General features: G+C 45.0%; 1 protein-coding gene across 1 annotated transcript; it reads right to left on the reverse strand.

The window, feature by feature from the left end:
* Positions 1 to 1,525: 1,525 nt before the first annotated feature.
* AKIRIN2 (akirin 2) lies at positions 1,526 to 17,862 on the reverse strand. Its single transcript, XM_042830373.1, has 5 exons — positions 17,625 to 17,862; positions 6,905 to 7,048; positions 6,234 to 6,383; positions 2,515 to 2,586; positions 1,526 to 2,208 (listed from the first exon to the last, which is right to left on the reverse strand). Exons 1-5 carry the CDS (start codon positions 17,821 to 17,823, stop codon positions 2,198 to 2,200), a joined length of 576 nt encoding a protein of 191 aa, XP_042686307.1. The 5' UTR covers positions 17,824 to 17,862; the 3' UTR covers positions 1,526 to 2,197.
* Positions 17,863 to 18,272: the final 410 nt, after the last annotated feature.

Genomic DNA, 18,272 nt, shown 5'->3' on the forward strand with positions numbered 1-18,272 from the left:
TGATGTGCAACAGTCATCACATCAGCTATCAATCACTGAGCTTACAGAAAGGAGTCCATCCAAGCAGCAGGTAAAAAAAAGACTTCAAAGAATGCAACCTTATTTTCCAAAGAGGCGCAGATGAAGCATACTGCAGCTGTGATGCACAGGCACCCGCGTGGCATTCATCTGCCAGCAGGCTGTTTACTATGCATGAACATGGGGCAGCACAGGAATAACTGGGTACTAGCATGACATCACTTCTTGTTTCTAATGGCTCTTAATATCCTGAAAGTTAAGATTAGCTGAGACACAATCACAACAGCTGTTATTTTAACTCTACCACCAATTCTCAGGCATGTACTGATTTCTATCAAACCAGAACGAGGACCCTTGGAACACAGGTGATAAAGGAGGTGCAATGGCTGCTGGAATTCTGCAGTGGTCCATCTGGGAGCTTTCCTTGTCTGGACAAGGTGAACACGTGGGGATCTGAGGAGTAAGGAGGGGCTGAGAACCCCAAGGCAGAAAACAGAAGTGACAGCCCCCAACAGTTTTGTCATTACGTTCAGCAATGGAAGACCCAAAAGTAACAGAGTTCTTATCTCAACCATTCTGAAATACAGTTAAGAAGAAAATACTCTTTTTAGAGGTCAGATAAAGTCAAATAAACTTTGGGAAAGCATGCAGAAAACAGATACTGCGGCTTTGTGCATAATTCTGCACCTATGTCACTACTAAAGGAAATAAAATTCATGAAGAGCCATCATGAAAAGCCAACTCACATGGCTCTTCTAGAACCCTACGACTGTGTAGATCTAGCAGCTGAAGTTACAATTACATTTCAACTAAACTTTTCCCCATTAATTTGAAGTGGAGGCATACAGACTTCCACTTAAGCGGAGGCTGACAGTAAGTGAATGCAGAGAACGCTTTAACCAAGAGATTACTTCAAAAAAGCTCCCAAGTCCCAGAACCATAATCCAAGTAATGTGATGAGCAATACTTGTACCCATAGCACAGAGATCTGGAATCACTGTGTAGCAACAACATTTCAGTCATTTACAGTGACTCAGAACTGCACAGACAACGGCAGCCACCCCTGATACAGCAGTTTGGAAACAGCTGAGCGTATCTAAGAACAAACTCCTGGACCAGCACACAGAGATTGCACACCTCCAGCTCTCCCAGCACCTGGGTAGTTGCAGCTTGTGGTGCAAGCAGCCGCTCTATCTGTGAGCACATCTCCTTTGATGTGTCACTCAGAACTGAAGGAAGATGAGCACAGCTGTTGAGTCAGCGGCAGTCGCTTAAAGCAGCACTGGCAGTTGTATAACAAACATGCCTCCGTAACTACAGACCGCATCCATCCTAACACAATTTGCGGCCTCTGAAGGCTTACGTAACATTTTCATCCACTTTTTTCCTTGTCTAAAAATTCTGACCCACCTACTGCTGCTGGTAAATAAAGTTTTCATTTAAACACTCAGATTTCAGTTTATTCACACACGGCAAAAGTTCCACCTGCGTATTAAAAACAAACAGATTAGAAGTAAATGTTTTATTCTTCCAACTAAATTCCAGTACTACAAGGGCAGTAAAACAATGATACACTGAAAAATTGCAGCAATAAACATTTGTTAAAGACTGAGAGAATAAATAAAAACTACAAAAATGAGAAATCATATAAACCCATTCTTAACCCCCAAAAAAGTCATGGAATACAGAAATGCCCTCCTTCACTATTTCACAGGCAGTACTGTGGGCTATTTGCTTAAAATTGTCCTGGGATTACATTCTAATTTAACTGTGATTACAGCTTTGTTGTAGTGCACAGTTATGAAAACCACACTAACTTCAGTCAGAAGTGTCATTCTACATTTTTATTTACACAACCAGTGAAGGGCAACTTCTAGAACATCAGCTTTAATCCTTTACTTTTTCAAACTTATTAACATAAGAAGCCAAATTGTAATGATACAGCAAATGAGGCCACTGGTATTATTACAGGTAGCAAAGGTCCACATCCAGGTGGTACTGACATCAGGGAGCACTCCAAAACCAGTTGCTGCATAAGAGTGGTTGCCACTGACAAAAGCTTGAAATAACCTGTGTTCACAGGGGGAAAAAATATGGCATTGCTGCAAGTCATTACTGGGACAGCTTGCAACAATAAAACGGGGTGGATAGGGCAGCCCACATATGCAGAAAATGTGATTCATGAAACGTCTGCGAAGAGAAAAAAAACAGGGATTAATAATGCAGTTAACAAGAGCCAGGTCTGTGCAAATCTGCTACGGCAGCACCCAAAGTTGTTCCGAAAATCAGCACGGAATGGGAGACGGCTCCGTGTTTTAAGCGAGAGCCGCATTCTATCACACGTCTTCCTTTCAACCTCGACTCTCCATACTGTCAACGTCAAGCATTTGTACCGCGGGGCCTCGCTGAAGCCCAGCATCAAACAATGGCCATGTAAGCTACCGCAAGGTCAGTCACCTAACGCTGCTGCAGGAGGCGGAGGAAATCGATACTCACAACTGGCGGGCTGTTCTCCATATCGTCGCATGATTTGATCATGCGTGAACTTCACAAACGCGTCGTATTGTTCTGCAAGCATGAAACATCACAAGTGTGAGTATTAAGATTAACTCAGGCTGAAAAATATTTAAGGCTACTTTTCATACCATACAGATCATAGCAATTAAACACACATCCACTAGGAGTAGCTTCAAGTGCCTTCACACAGCTCACAGCTGCCATTCTTCTCCAATCCCAAAGAACAACACTGCAGTACGTCCCCTAAATTGAAAGGATTTCCCACAGAAAAGCAGTAGTACTCTCCCAGATAAGTGCATCACATGCACACACAAAGATCTCAATATACCTAGTACCTGCTAAGTCAGAATGTTTTCAAGTAACTCAATGTGCCCATTTCACAGATGCCTATTACAGGCAAAGGAGTTAAACAAACGTGGCATTATGGTCAGTGCTAGCATTGGAAGTGTAACTTCCCACTGCTCCTATCACTATCAGATGTAAAAAAATTAATGAAATGGAAACAAAGAAGTATGGGAAAAGGATTTGTTACAGAGTTAGAAATACTTTCTGCCAGGAAATCAAAAGCACAGACAAACTAAAAGCTGAGATGTGAAGTGGCTAACGCTTGACTAATTCTAGTCACAAAAGCAGCCACAACAGGGAGATGCAGCTGACTCTGAACTTCATGAGAAGAGCCACTGAGTGATCTGAAATGGAACTGAGATACCAAATGTATTTACCTGGCTTTGAACTAAGCATTATTTCCCAGAAATACTATCATTTCTATGCACACATCCATACATTCGCAATATTTTGTTCAGTATTAATAGTGCACTCATCAGCAGGATATCACCTTTCAGAACTAGGAAATTGAACAAGGAGAGTAATATCTACCAGATGCCGCTCCTCTCCATTCCCCTTCCTCCCTTGTGGAAAAATACATGTGCAGCAATGTGGGGTGTTCTGAGAAAAGGGCAAGGTCAAAGAAGGCAATCTTCAACCAAAAATGCAGTTAGATTTGGAGCAGTTCCTAGTCCCACAGGTTTGCCCCATTAAAGTCCCCATCCTCTTGCAGGGAGGAGCTTCACCTTTGAAGTAAACAGCGTATCAGTAATCAGCAAGCAGTGCAGCAGCAGCCCAAAGCCCGGCCATCTGAGGACACTCATCCTTGAGCGAGGAGGCCCAGCACCGTGGCGGCCAGTTCCCCTCTGCCCACAAGCACAACCTCTGTCTCACTGCAGTTCTGACTGATGGCTTTTCAGCAGCCACGTGAGGATCTCAGCCAAACAACAAAATAACACAAAGAGCAGATTGAAGGATTTGATGCCCAGAAACCATTTCCAAAACCAACAGCAACTGGAACTTTTCCTGAAAGAATGTATTAAAGGCCAGAAATAAACCTACAAGCTTTCTTCTTTACAGGTTTAAGTCCACACACACAGCCACTTTGTAGCACCATCTCTGCTAAAAATCTGGTTTTGGTAATTTTAAGAATCTACAATTAATGAAAAACCCCTTCTTGTGGCATTCAGCATAAGAAAGCTAAGGAATCCAAAGGTAAAAGTGATCTATAGTAAGCTGATGAAAACTGAAATGAACACCTGTAAAGATACTTGTACCACTGGAACCCCCTAGGACAGGTTTTAGCTACTTCAAGTCAAAAGATGGCTAAATGCCACAAATACAAGCCCTGTTACTATGAATACATAACTTGAACTGCAGTAATAGAGCTATTTTTCACAAGAGGGTTCTAGAACTGTTTCCAAGCAGAGGTTTCACTTAGCCCCTTGCGGTCTTCCCTCTGGTTCTCAAATCTGCAAAGGATTTTGCAAACCCAAATTTACACTAACAGAGGTTTCAAATAACAGAGACAGGAGGGGAAATCGGGGCATTACAGAGACCTCACCTTTCCATTCATCACTCCATCACTCACACTACGTGAAAAGCAATTCTGCTCACAAAGAACATGGCAGAGGAAAACAAAGGCAGTATCTGGCTAACTACCTCCAAGAAAAGCATGATTCAGGAAAGGAACGAAGAAAATATTCAAAAATTCCATTCAGTCACTTGAAAGAAGCTAGTCAGTATTTGTTACACAATTTCCAGTTACATTTTCATTAATTTCACTCGTCTGTAAGAATGAGTTATCACCTCACTGTACAGAGCTAAGAAAAGGATATAATCACTCTCACTTTCTGTCAGCAGAAAGATGCAAGTGGTCTGTGGGAGGAATTATGCCCAATTCTTCCAGCAGTTTATTTCTAAATTCCTGGGTAATTCACTACTAAGAATTCACTACTGGTACGATATATGGGATGCAATAACTAGTTCTTCTGGAGATCACCCTACAAGGAAATAAACCTAATCTCATCTCACTGTATGCTGCCCTCAGGCCCTGAGAGAAGGTGCTGTTCTCCTTCCCAGAAGTTCCCTTTCAGACTGACACAAGAGCACACAATCCCAGAGGTTCTTGCTGTAAAGAACTGCAAGTTGTACTCAAAGACTGAGACAAATCAATGAGCTTATCTGGTCTTCAATTAGTTATTATCATCACTGCTAAATGAAATGCATCTAAGAATGTAAGAAAGGACTCCATTCCTAACATACATAAGTTAGAAGAAAAAAAAGACTCTAGTTTCAATTAATCAGTCTGAATCAGGTTAAGAAAGAAAAATCTAGAAATGAAACATTAGGTCCAAAGAAAACTAAGTACATAGGGCTAGTTATATACTGAAAAAACACTGACTTCAGGGTGGCAGATCAGAAAGCACAGAACGTGAACACAGACTCAGGTGCAGACACAAGGCCGCTGTGTGCAACCCAGCAGTCTGACACAAGCCTGGTGACCTTCCGCAGGAGCGACGCCACAGAAGGGCTGGCTCCTGAATGCAGAGATTTGCTAACTTTAATCTGATGGGTTTTCAGGTGGGACACAACGGCAACAGGTATTCAAAAGCAAGCTCACTGCCAAAGAGTGTCCTGAAATGCTCGTTACAATCATACTAAGCATTAGACACCACATCATATTGTGAAGGCACCTACCTCTGAACACATCAAAATTAGGTCCTCAGATGTTAGCAAAGCACTTAGAAGACACTGACAACTGAAGAAAAGTCCTTTTTACAATGCTGGCATTAACAAGATCCTTATCAAAAGCTAAGCTGACACGAGGCTGATTGGTAGAAAAAGCAAGAATTCAACACAGGGGAACAGAAATGCAGCTAAATTACTGACACTGAAGCAGCTACCCAACACCACTGGCAGCAGTGTAATGTAAGTACTGGGAAGAGACAGGGAAATCTTAGGTACTGTGTCTTCTTGCCAAATTCCAGAAAAAGGAAGTCAGTTTCCAAGCAGGAAAAAAAAAATCCTTCACAAAGAGCTCTTAAAGAAGTAAAATAGAAAGTCTTTCTGGCAAAAAAAAATGAAGAGGAAATGATCAATTCCAACACAGCAGCGAGAGAAAGTTCTGTGTGAAATAAAACCTCTGTTTCCATTGATTAGTAATACCCAGGAGTCACAGTTTCTATCCAAAGCAGCGCAGAACAGAAAATCCTATCAAAGAGTCTACACAGCTTTATCTGCCCTGTATGCAATCTCATTCCTTCATCAGACTAACTCTGGGAAAAAACACCATGGCATAATACAAAGATGAGAAGAAAAAAAAAAAAGCTTTTGAATTCATGCTAGCACATTATTTTGACCCATTAATATACCTGCAAGTTTTGTGGTCAAAATTTCTTCATACTCTTCACGAATTTTCTCTTCACGTTCTTTCAGCAAACGTTCACAGATCATTCCAACTTGTCTGAGAGTAAACAGAGGCTGTTCTTTTTTCAATGGTGATGATGCTGCAGATGAAGTACCTAAGACAAAAATATTGAAGCATAACCCAAGTCCTGCTTGCAAGGAGTTCAGAGCCAGTACTATAACCCGTTTTCCTCACACCTTTTATGCTAAAGGAATTTTACAAATTATTTGGAGAAGAGTTTCTGTGTTTCTCTCAAGAGTTTCAAGAGCCACTTCAAAACTTCAAATTAAAGAGAATCTTAGCTGTAAAAGGAGGACATCTCTTTCAAAAACCAGGAGCGTTACACAGTGTAGCACAAATGACAGTTGCCATTTACAAACTCAAGCTTCTATTTTATATTAAAACCACAATGTATTTTTGCGAAGACAGCTGCTTTGTAACCTTGCCTATTACAAGATCAGTAACAGGGAAAGAAGAAAACCTGGTAAGCTTCCAGATTAATGCTATTATTGCCCCCCCCCAAAAAAAGAAACCATCGCTGGTGAGAAAGTGCAACAACACAGGCAGCAAAAAGGGAAAATTATTTCCTCAGAATCTGAGAACGCACACCAAAATTACACAGAATGCTCTGGTTACCTGGCAAAGCTGGTCCAGTAAGAAGAAATGCATGTGGCTGTGCATCAGTAGAACAACAAGGATCTGTCTGCTGGAAGCTATTTTCTAAGTGTCTCCTCTTCTGCATGCGTTTGTACTCCTGTTTTATGTTGTACAGAATTTGTTCTAGAAGAAAAACAGTAAAGGAATTAAACCTAAACTTAAATTTCAGCATTTCACTTAATTTTATTTCCACTAGAACATCAAATGCAGATGACCAAGAGATGCTAACAACTAAACTCCTAAGCCCCCAAGAATGGTAACATTTTACCCAGGACACAAAGCAAATAATGAAACTAACTGAGAAGCCTGAGCCCAGAGCGTTTTCACAAGAAAACACACGAGCAAAATACATTATTTGTTACAGTCAAGTGCCAGTGCTGGGGTACTGCTAACAACAACAAACAGTCTAATTTTGAAAAGCAGGAACCAAAAACTGAATGATACACACAGACAAAAATTAAGCAGCAAAGTAGAGAAGGAAACAATTCTGACCAAACATTCATAAAGCAGCTACTGCTTAAACCCTCCAAGAAGTGGAAACCAAAAGGAGAAAACAAATGCCATCCACAACACTTCACAGCCTCAGATCCATCCAGATGAACCCTGTGGATGGATCAATAGCCTCTTTTAAGAGAGGATGGCAATAAGCAAGTCAGCATTTGACCAGCACTGGGTAATACAGCAGGTGCTTCTAATAATCTCATCTCTGTTGAGATGAGAAATTCCAAGGAAAACAGCAAGCCCTGCAACAGGATTATCAACTCTATGGCACTTCCTTGCTGAAATTCCATGCAACAAAAAGCTCTCAGGAACATCAGAGCCACAAAATGGGACATCCCTTGGAAAAAATGCCTCCTCCCCTACTTCTCCAGGAGACCTTCAAACAAAGAGAACTCCAAAGACTCCCCTTCTACAACAATTCTTTTAAATGCTCAAACCTATTTACAAACCAAACATTTCCCTAAACTGCCTGCTTCCCTGACACTAAGCTTCTAGACTTACAGCAGAGGTGGCCTTTCAAGGCTCACACACACCACTGTGATTGTGTCAGGGTTGCAAAAAGCTCCAACTCAGTTCCTTCCTGTTTCTGTTCAGTGCAACACCATGAAACCTTCTACACCAGTTTTCAGTGTTTGTGAACCAAATGTTCTTGAGGTACTACACTGGAACATTTCCTAACAAGCACCCATATGAAGCAAGTTAATTTCAGCAAAAATCACTTTCAGTAAGTGGCTGAAGCCTGTGCCAGATCAAACAGAAGCACACATTTATCAATTTCTGGTTCAGAGGTTCAGTGGTGGTGGCTGCTTTTTAATTGCACGAGTCAATCTAGGGGCTTCCCATTTGCAGGCAAGGAAATCAATTCCAGCCAACAGAAGTACCAGCACTTTCTCCAAGGAGCTTGTCTGGATGCTGCTCCTGGACTAAGAGTGTTCTGCAATTCATACCTTTTCCATCCTACACCCTTGTGTACACACTTGTACAGTTCTGCCCCTTACAGTAACTTGGTTGAAAGAAGCAGCAACTGCAGATAATATAAGGAGCACAGTGTGGAAATGAAGGAAATTGAGGAAGGTGGAAGCTGGAGGATTCCTACTGTTGTAGGACAGACTATGAACTATACTCCACTGAGGTACAGAAATACACAGATCAGGTTAAAGACTCAGGCTTCTGAACTGAAGCAGAATCCCAGGTAGAACTTGTCACATAGGTGCTGTATCAGATGTTGGGAGGCTGGTGTTGCAACATTTTAACTCAACAGCATTAGGGCAGCAAAACAATCCTCTTCCTCAGAATCAAGTGCTGTTCTGGCTCCAGGGACACTGCTCACCTCTGAGTGGGAATCCAGTCAGCTGATAAAGTCACACCTATCCCAAAGCTCCAAGAAACACCATCTATGCTCTAAGAAACCTGACTGCAAGGATACACACTGTATTTATGTTACCTGGTGAACACAACTGTGCATGGATCCTCCGCTGCAACTATGTGGTCTTGGCCACATTTTGCTTTACAAACTCTGTATGAACTGCAAAAATATCAGCCAAATTTGGGGCATAACAACTTTGCTAAGTCTTCTCTATAGCTCTCTTTAGTATTATATACGTTGAAATATTTTCAAACCAGATTAACCTCCAAAAATGTTAAGAAAAAATCTAAACAGACTCAGTCAACGGTTTTAAACCAACAGCTATCAGCCAGGTTTCTTCCAGCCCTCACCACGTCTGCAAATTACACAGAAAATACTCAGAGAGAATGTATAAAACCCAACCAGATCAGAAGGAGCACGAGCAAGATAAAAGGAGAAAAAATAAGCGTGCCCTGACTCTGGGAACAAACAGTACAGCTGGAACAAAAAGTAAAGTTCCATGCACCAAGGAATACACAAATATATCAATATTACAGTAGCTTCATCTACTTCTAATTTGCCATCTTCTAGTATTGCTCTGACCATCATAAATCATAGGAAAAAAGCTATGGACAGATCTACTGCAACATCACCTCCCAGTAAAAGCTCCTTTGGCAGCCTGCACAGCAACACTACCTTCAGGGAAAGCTCTGCAACTTAAACTCAGCAGAGCAGAAACGACAGCAGCATACTTGTCTACATTGCAAACAGCCACCAGGTAAGAAAAAGACGACAGAAAAAAGCCTGGAACCCAAAGTCCCGCCAGAAGACTTGGGCACGCAGTTATCCTGTGCTGGCTAACAGAATTCCTACATACAGACTGATTCAGGAGATGTGAAGCAGCGCTGGTGAGCACACAGAACTGGCCCACAGGTGGGTGCTTGGCACTGCACTGCCAGCAGCACGCGAGCTGTGCCAATGGCAGTGATTCACCTCCTAATGCCCTCCACTCATAAAATGAAGATTAGTAAGTGAAACTCGCTCGTTTAACGCAGCACCAAACTATTCAACGACTTTGCACGTGAATAACTGGACTTGGAATACCTGAAATCAAACAGGCAGCACCGAAGACTGAGTAGGTCTATTTTAGTTGATGTACAATGACATAAAACCTACCACTTGCCTTCACGATTGGTTTTAAATGCAAGCCTGAATGATAATTTGATGTCACTGAACCAACGCCTGATTAAATTGATCTGGATTTCATTTGAACGGCATCTCTTTGTAAAAACATTTCACTTCACTATTAAGGGATGCACTTACTGTATGATTTTCAGGAAAGCATAAAACAGCTGGAGTGCATCCAAATTCACTGAAGGAATACAGGCAACACACATTTATTCACATTCCTTATTTTTACTAATGCTTCTGCTTCCAAAAAGCTTTCTTGCCTTTTCAAGTTGGTTCTTATTTTCCTTCACTTCCAATTAACTCTAGCCGTTCTCTCTGCAGTTGATGACTGAATTAAAACGGTCATTTACCTGGTGTCAGACACAGGACATGTTCCTTTCGTGTTCCTTAAATAAGAAGGCCCAAGCTGTCTTTTTTGAGTTATTTCATTTAATGAATTACTTCATACATTAAAATCTAGAATCTGGAGGTGTACTCACTGAAGAAAACTCAAATTAACTAAGCCTAAGACTATAAAGCTGAAGCGAGAACACGGATGACATACATCAGAATTTGTTAGCTATTTTAAATTGGACTCGCTGCCATCTTCACTGGTGCCAAAGTTCAAGCGGACACTGTCCTTCAGGCAGCAATCTTACGTACGATGGTAAGAGGTGGTGTGTTCCACACAACTATCTTTCTCTGCAGCCTACCCTCTGTTCCATTTTAACTTCCCATCCCATTGGCTGTAGATACATCAGGAGGCACACAGCTGCCTGCCAGGAAACACTGGGCTGAGGTGCTGAGCATGAGAACTGGGCCTGCTCCATCTGGGGCAGCGGCAGGAAAAACCCACGCTGCCACCACGCTGCAATGCATGAGGACTTCTCACAGGTGACATTTCTGATTCAGAAGTGACCATGGGTGCTGGGCACAGACTATGTGCTACGTGTCCCCTTCTCCATCCTTATTTAAAAGGGCCAGGTTCCAGGCCAGCGTAAAGAATAAAAAAGGAGGCTGCTGTCAGCACCAGGGGGAGTCAGCCGAATAGATGTGAACACAATGACATGCATGGATGGTTTTTCATCTAGAGTGCTGTACACTAAGATCATGACATTAAATATATTTGTTCATTTAACGCTGCAATCAAGCAAGGACAGCATTCACCCCAGTCCTCCTTCTGAATCTGAGATGATGAGGGAAGCAGAATTACACACTTCATGCTGCTTTCACAACCAAGAGAATGGAACCTGAAGGGGCAAACCAGAATTCAAGCTTGGCACCTGGAATATGATATGTCACGCTAATGCATTACAAAGCCAAATGTTTACTTCCAAGGAGTGATGCCTACTTCCTTCAACTCACGATAAGAGACAAGAAATTATTCTTTTTCATCATTCTGTCATCTAATTACTCCATCCTGACCTGTAATTGCCTAGAAATTACGTACAAGGGCAACAGTCGTTCCATCTGAAAAGGTAACAAGGCAAGCAATTATTTTCTCCATTTTAATAACCTCTTATCAACCATGAAGATGCCAATTGTTTCCCCTGAAGGATTTTTCTTTTTGGCTTGATTTTCAAGCCAGCAATTTCACATCTCAGTTCCCGACTTCTCCCATTTAGCTGAAGGAAACATTGGCAAAACAAGTAGGAAGGTGACTCAATAGGCTGAAATCAGAGTAGCACTTTTTCCTGGCCTGAAATGGAAGCTACAGTTCAGGTTTCAGTTTGCAATGTCACCATTCAACATATGCATTCAAACCTCAGCCACGCCTGAGATTTTGTCTAAGTGAATCAGTGCAGTGCTCTCCTGATGCCAGCAGCATGCATCTCAATGGCTCCTAGCTCCCTTTAAGGCCAATCTGTTCCACTGCTCTAGTCCAGGCTTTTCACCCTTACTCAACATTTGGTTGAAGATGTTACCACAGTCCAAATTTAGATCTCTCCAGATACACAAAATCAATGTTAGGGTGCTAGCGTCTCCTCTGGACAGGACAGCACTGCAGCAATGCAATGGATTAACAATATTCCCCAGTTGTTTTTGGCTTTTTATCTACATAAACAGGGACTCCACAGACACAAGACAAATTAAAACTGTCCAGATATTCCTCTTCTTGCTTTGGTCACAGGCATCAATCGCTCCAGTTAAGTTTCTTAATTAGGCACGCCGTGTTAGACTTCAGTCACAGAACGTATGCTTTTGCAAAGCACGCTCATCTCAGAGGAGCAGGCTCTAAGACAGAAAGCAGGAAGGGGACGGCGCTGACACTTGGCAGCAGTGCCTGCAGCTCCAGAAGCACTCGTCACGGATCCTGCAGCCCAGAATGGGCTACCTCAGGAGATTCAATTACTTGAAGGTTCTGCTTCTCCCGTGACGTGCCCGATGCTCACACATGCATTAGCTCATCCCGCAAACGTGTTCTTTCAGGAAACCCCAGCGCTCCCGATCAAGGGGTTGAGCGATGAAAAATAAATCAAGCGATGCAAAATGTATTAGATACAGCAATTAGATCTTTCTCTTCATGCACAAAAAAACGTCGCAGTGCATCTATCAGACTTGCCATTGAAACAAAAAATTTGCTTCGATATTTTATGACATCGAAGACCAAAGGCATTTAACATTTCTAGTCGCCACAGGAATCTATACAGAAACTTCTCATACAGATTAAATTATTGCATCCAGATGCCATCATTACGCGCTTTTTCTGGTTTTTGTTCTATTTTTTTTTTTTAAGGGGTGGGAATGTTTTGTTTTTAAAATCCTAATGATTTCTGCCATACTGGAGCACAATAAGAAGCCTGGCATCGCGCCAAAGCAATTTAGCAATAAATACCCACGCCAATAAAAGTTAACAAAACAGAAATTAGGCAGAAGGAGATGCGGTGGTACCAACGCATTCCAAACCCACTGCGTTTGTACACTGGAAATGCAGAGCTGGCCTTGGCTGCAGCCTGAGCAGAGCTTGCGGAGAGACGCGGCTCTCCGTTTGCTCAAGAGGACAACCGAAAGGTCACAGGAGGACAGCCTATGGGGAAGGCTTGCAGCTCTTCCTACTCAGAAAGGTCAAAGTCATTTTCTTGCATAACTTTTAACATTTTTGGTAATTAGACCCAATTTTTCAGATTACTCTGTGAAAGGAAAGGGCATATATTAAAGAAATTAAACTGTTTCCTGCTTATTCATCTCTCACAAGACGGCGTCTCACGACCAACTCTATTTGCCATCTCCTGACTACAGCCATTTGCCATCAGACTGCCACCGAAGCAGCAAACACCAATTGTGCACACCCATTACCAAAGAGCACATCAATTCAACAGTTTCCATACGCCGTCTGATTTCCGACATCATCCCTGCTTGGATCCCAACCAGTGACCCGAGGTGAAGCTGTTCTCCATAACCCCACCCACTCCCATTTCTGGTTTGCGACACCACTGGGGGAATGTCTGAGTACACCAGTGTTTCTGATGGAGAGAAGAACTGCACAGTTTGCTTGGGGATTTTTAAGGGATTTCACAAACTGTTTTTTAATACAACATTCTTTTGGATTCTGCTAAGTTCTAGCTGCAGCTTATCCTCTGATTCTGAAATAGCAGTGTGGAAGAAAGCTACCCATCGCATTTGTTTTCTCAGTTACTGAGCCCCAGCCAAGGATCCTGCAACACCACCCCCACTCGACCCTCACCAGTTGGCTTTTTGGACTGCACCTCCCGCTGGGACCTCAGCCTCAAGCATTCAGACACGTGGGCTTCTAGCACTAACGTGCCCTTGAATTAAGCAAACGACTTGAATACAGTACATTCCACATTCTCTAGCCCAAAATGTGACCTTTCATCAAGGTAAAACTGCGAGTAATGGTTCTCCAGCAGAGAATGCAAAATTCATCCAACACAGAATTCAAGAAATACTGACACTTCTTCCTCACAGACTCAAAAATGTATGTAACAGCTTAAAAACAAGACAGCATCCTGAGGACCGCTGAGGAAAGGAAACACGCATAGCACATGACCCAGCCATGCAGCTCTCCAGCCCCTTCTCACACAGTCCATCCACTGGGCCATATTTCAGCTATAGCACAGCATGTACCTGGTGACTTGCAGATGTTTCTAACTACCTTCCCATCTCTGTCATTCCACCCATCATCAGTTGTAGGGCTCTAACCAACAGAGCCATTCGGAACACACAGATCAAGCCCACCACAAGCAAGAACTGACAACCAAGCAGAACTGAGGTACCGTCCCAGCAGTAGGAAACTGCTCAGAGCCATCTTACATCAGGCAGTTGTGTCCTACGTGAATGTGCTTTTAAGCAGGTAACTCTAGATGCAAACAACAGTATCCAGAATTACCAAACGCACTCACAGAGTATGCTCAAGTAATTGGAAGGTCAACTCCACAGAAAATATAGACGGCTGGCCACAATTACAGTTTGGCTGCCAAATTCATTGAGAAACTGGAAGTGACCTAACAGCTGTTCAAATAACCACAGAATATTAAAGCACTCTTGTGAGATATAAGTTTCATCTTGAATAAGCCTTGCCTCTCAAACAGACGTGTCGTTTATTTGTCTATGACCACTCTGTAGAGACAGCTGTTTTCTCATCTGACTGCCACACTGTGTTCTTCGCTCTCTGCACCTCCCTCCAGCAGTTCAGATTCTGCTTCCAGATAATCCGTGTTTGAAATGATTAACCATGTGCTAAGTTCTGGTGCTGATATATTTTCTGCTGGGTGAGTTAAACAGCACCAGGTAGAAAAAAATCTTTTTCATGAAGTTAAAGTATTGGCATAAGGTTTCATATCAAAGTAATTTCATTAAATCAAATTCAGATACTTTTTAAGTACTGGAATTGTGAGCATTACAGGAAGAGCCTGAGAAAACTCTAACTGGAGTGAACTCTGGCTATTGTTGTACATTTCTCAATACAGGAAAAAAAAAAAAAAGAACCAAACAGTGACTCAGCTGGGAAGACTTGTAAAATCTGACTGGAATTCTCCTCAGAGAGAGGGCAAGATTTATCCAACGCAAAAGTACACATCCGCATCAGGAATCATAGAATGGCCTGGGTTGAAAAGGACCAAACTGATCATCGAGTTTCAACCCCCCTGCTATGTGCAGGGTCACCAACCACCAGACCAGGCTGCCCAGAGCCACATCCAGCCTTGAATGCCTCCAGGGATGGGGCATCCACAACCTCCTTGGGCAACCTATTCCAGTGCTTCACCACCTTTTTATGGTCAATGAAGAGCAGTGAATACTTTTCAAGTACCCTTTGCCTCGTTCTCAGTCAGAGCTGTACAATAAGTCATCCATTTGTTCCACAAGACTATCCAGAATCCCACAAATTATTAGGTCAGATAGGCATTTACAAAATTAGATGGGGTAAATCCCACAGAATGTTTCAAATGGCCCCTTTAAAAGCTCTATTTTGTTCACTGGGTATATTTCATTTCATTTCAACATGCCACGATCCCCCTAAATTCAACTGAAAGGAAAAAGTAAGCAAGCTCCTTCACACTGACATTTGCACTCTCACTGTGTAATTTCTTTTGCTTGGAACAGAAAACAGAGGGAGCTTTTACACAAGGGCCATGTAAATGTGCACAACTTGCAGACACACTGAGCCTTGCTCAGGAGCACTCAGTGTGCTCACAGACATTTTGAATCACTTTTCCTTTTATTGTACCACCGCTCACACAAAACACCCTCACCGGTACAGAACCACCTTCCCACAAAGATTACAGCCCCCACCTCTGATTTTATCAAGAGATGAGGCCTGGATCTGCTCAACTTCAGTGACATCTCTGTTCTTAAGGGCCACAATCACTAACAGTACGACAGGAATTCAGGTATAACCTCAAATACTGCCATAGTAATCATCTCTGCAGAAAATTTTATTGATTCATCTCCTTCCAGCAATACACATGCACTTGCCAGATGATATTTCTATTAAATATTCATCATCTCAGCTCTTCAAACCCCAGAGGAACAAACCAAAATAAATCACTGCAATGAAGCCACACATCTTCTAGAAAGAATCAAATGAATTCCGGTTTTGAAGACCTATCTCAGCGTGTATATAAAGCCTTACTGTACTGGGGAGTGCACAGCGCTCATCGCAGACCGCTGACTCATTCGAGATCTTTTCCTAGAGGTTCAAAAAAACAGCAAGGCATCCATGCCAAGTGCGAGCACTTTGTATGCCCTCCGTACACTCCCCTCCCTCAGAGCTTTTCCTTTTGCTTTTTGGGTTTTTTGTTAATATCTGAATAAAATCCGAAGGAAAAAAAAAAAAAGTGTCCTACTTTATAGTGTAGTTTCATGAAGTAGGAACACTGAAAAAAGGAATTCCCCCTACGTGGATGGCAGCCTGAAAGCACAGTGGTCATCTGCTTGGTCAACGCCAGCGGTTTTTCTGGGGCAAACTTCTGCACGGAAGGCAGCAATGCAAAAAGCTGAGCTATGACAATTACAGAGGGCTCCTTCCTGCACACAAAGGACACAGATCTAATACCTCATCGCTGCCATCACTACTGGCTGCAAGCACAAAGTGAGTGCGTTACTGGAAGCTGCCCACTGGAGTAACCGTAAGAAGGGACAACCGGTCACAAAATCACAGAACCCTCAGTTGGAAGGGACTTCCGAGGACCATCTAGTCCAACTGCCCTGCAAACCTGCACGCCCAGCCAACATTCGTTCTTTCTTCTCTTCGTGCCCAACGGTACCACCACGAGCTGAGCCGACCCGCGGCGCTCAGGGCCACCGGCTGAACCACCTCTCCTCGCACGTTAAGAGCACGGGCACCATTCTCGCCCAACGTCTCCGAGGCGAGACGGCTCGCTCTCATTTTATCTGCCCTAGAGGCAGCTCACGCTCGCACTCAACCGCTTTCATCGCTCGCTTTTTTCTACCCGAAACTTGAAGGATGCCGCAGAATGGGTCACGTTCGGGGCGGCGACGCGCATTAAAGGCCGGCACACGGAATCGCCCCTTTGTTTTATCCGCTCGGGCCTTTCCCGGCGGCGTTTTGCGGGTGATTGATGACGGGCCGCCCTCCCCACTTCCCTCCCTTCCACTCCCCCTTGTCGCCGTCGTCCCCCCCCCCCCCCACAACGTCTGGGCGGGGGGCGGTGGCCCCCCGAGTCCGTCGCTCCCACCCCCGAGAGCAGGGGGGCTCCGAGCGGGTCCCCACCCCGCCGGGCATTTCCGCAACCGGGCTCGGCCCTGCGGCTCTCCCAGCACCGGGGAAGAGGGGGGTGGGAAGAAGACGGAAAAAAAAAAAAAAAAAAAAAAAAAAAGGAAAAACGAGAAAAAAATAAAAGAAGGAACCCCTCCGTGCCCGCCGCCCGACCTCACCGCCCAGCTCCCCCCGCGCCCCCTCCCCTGCTTGGTCCCTCTCCGCAGCCCCCCCGCCCCGACCCCTCTCTCCCAGAGCCGGCCGCCCGCAGCGGCGCTACCCGCCCCCCTTCCTCCCCGTCCCTCCTCCCCCTCTCCTGCCGCAAACGGCCATTTCCATTGTGTCTCCGCCGCGACGCTGCCAAGCCGAGCGGGGCCGGCCCCGGCCTCCGCCGTCGCCAACCGCCGAGCCGACGTAAAACGGCCGGGTTGGGTGGGGGGAGGGCCGCAGGACCCCCTCCTCCCCTACGCCCTAACCGCAGCCCCCCGGGTTCCCCCCCCAATCACCTGTGGTGAGCCGGGAGGACACCTCTCCGAAGGGCGAGGGCTCCATGCGCAGGTATTTCTGCGGGGAGGCGAAGGAGGAAGAGGAGGCGGCGGCCGAGGCCGGGGCTGACAATGGCGCACATCGCCTCCGCTTCGGGGACGCCGGGCTGAGCAGCGGGTCGAAATCCAGAGTCCTTTTCAAAGTGGCGCCGCACGCCATGGCGCCGGGCGGCGGCCGGGCCGGGGAGCGGGGCTCGGAGAGAAGGGACCGGGAGACGGAGGCGAGCGGCCCTGCCCGGAGGCGCCTTCCTCGCTATCTAGGGTGGGAGGGAGGGAAGCAGGGGAAGGAGGGGACCGCTGCGTCAGGGCCTCCGTCGCCTCCCTATCGGCCTCTCTCAAGGGAGCGGCCGCGGCCCCAGCCCCCGGCGGCTCGGCCGGCCGGGTCCCCTCTTGTCGCCCGTCCTGCCGTAACCCGCGCTCCGGCGGGGCCGATTCCGCCCGCGGAGGGTCGCGGGGCGGGCGTTGGGCCGAGAGGTGCGGGGCTGGGCCCGGTTACCCGGCTCGCGGCCGCCGATGACGAGCGATGGCGGCGGGGCCCGAGCGGCGGCGGCAACGGCGCTCCCCTCTGTGACTCCCACACCAGCAATATGGCGTCAATAACAACGCCGC

This window comes from Centrocercus urophasianus, unplaced genomic scaffold, assembly GCF_019232065.1.
Source record: "Centrocercus urophasianus isolate 14NV4802_14NV808 unplaced genomic scaffold, USGS_Curo_1.0 seq_10, whole genome shotgun sequence".
Taxonomy (NCBI): domain Eukaryota; kingdom Metazoa; phylum Chordata; class Aves; order Galliformes; family Phasianidae; genus Centrocercus; species Centrocercus urophasianus.

Bases quoted from the DNA above. Each gene is read 5' to 3' on its own strand.
- AKIRIN2 (XM_042830373.1), bottom strand. From the start codon at position 17,823: ATGGCGTGCGGCGCCACTTTGAAAAGGACTCTGGATTTCGACCCGCTG. The intron at 6,384-6,904 runs GTAACCAGAGCA...TTTTTGTCTTAG, and splicing joins TACTGGACCAGCTTTGCCAG to GTACTTCATCTGCAGCATCA. The intron at 2,587-6,233 runs GTATATTAATGG...TCATGCTTGCAG, and splicing joins TTTGACCACAAAACTTGCAG to AACAATACGACGCGTTTGTG.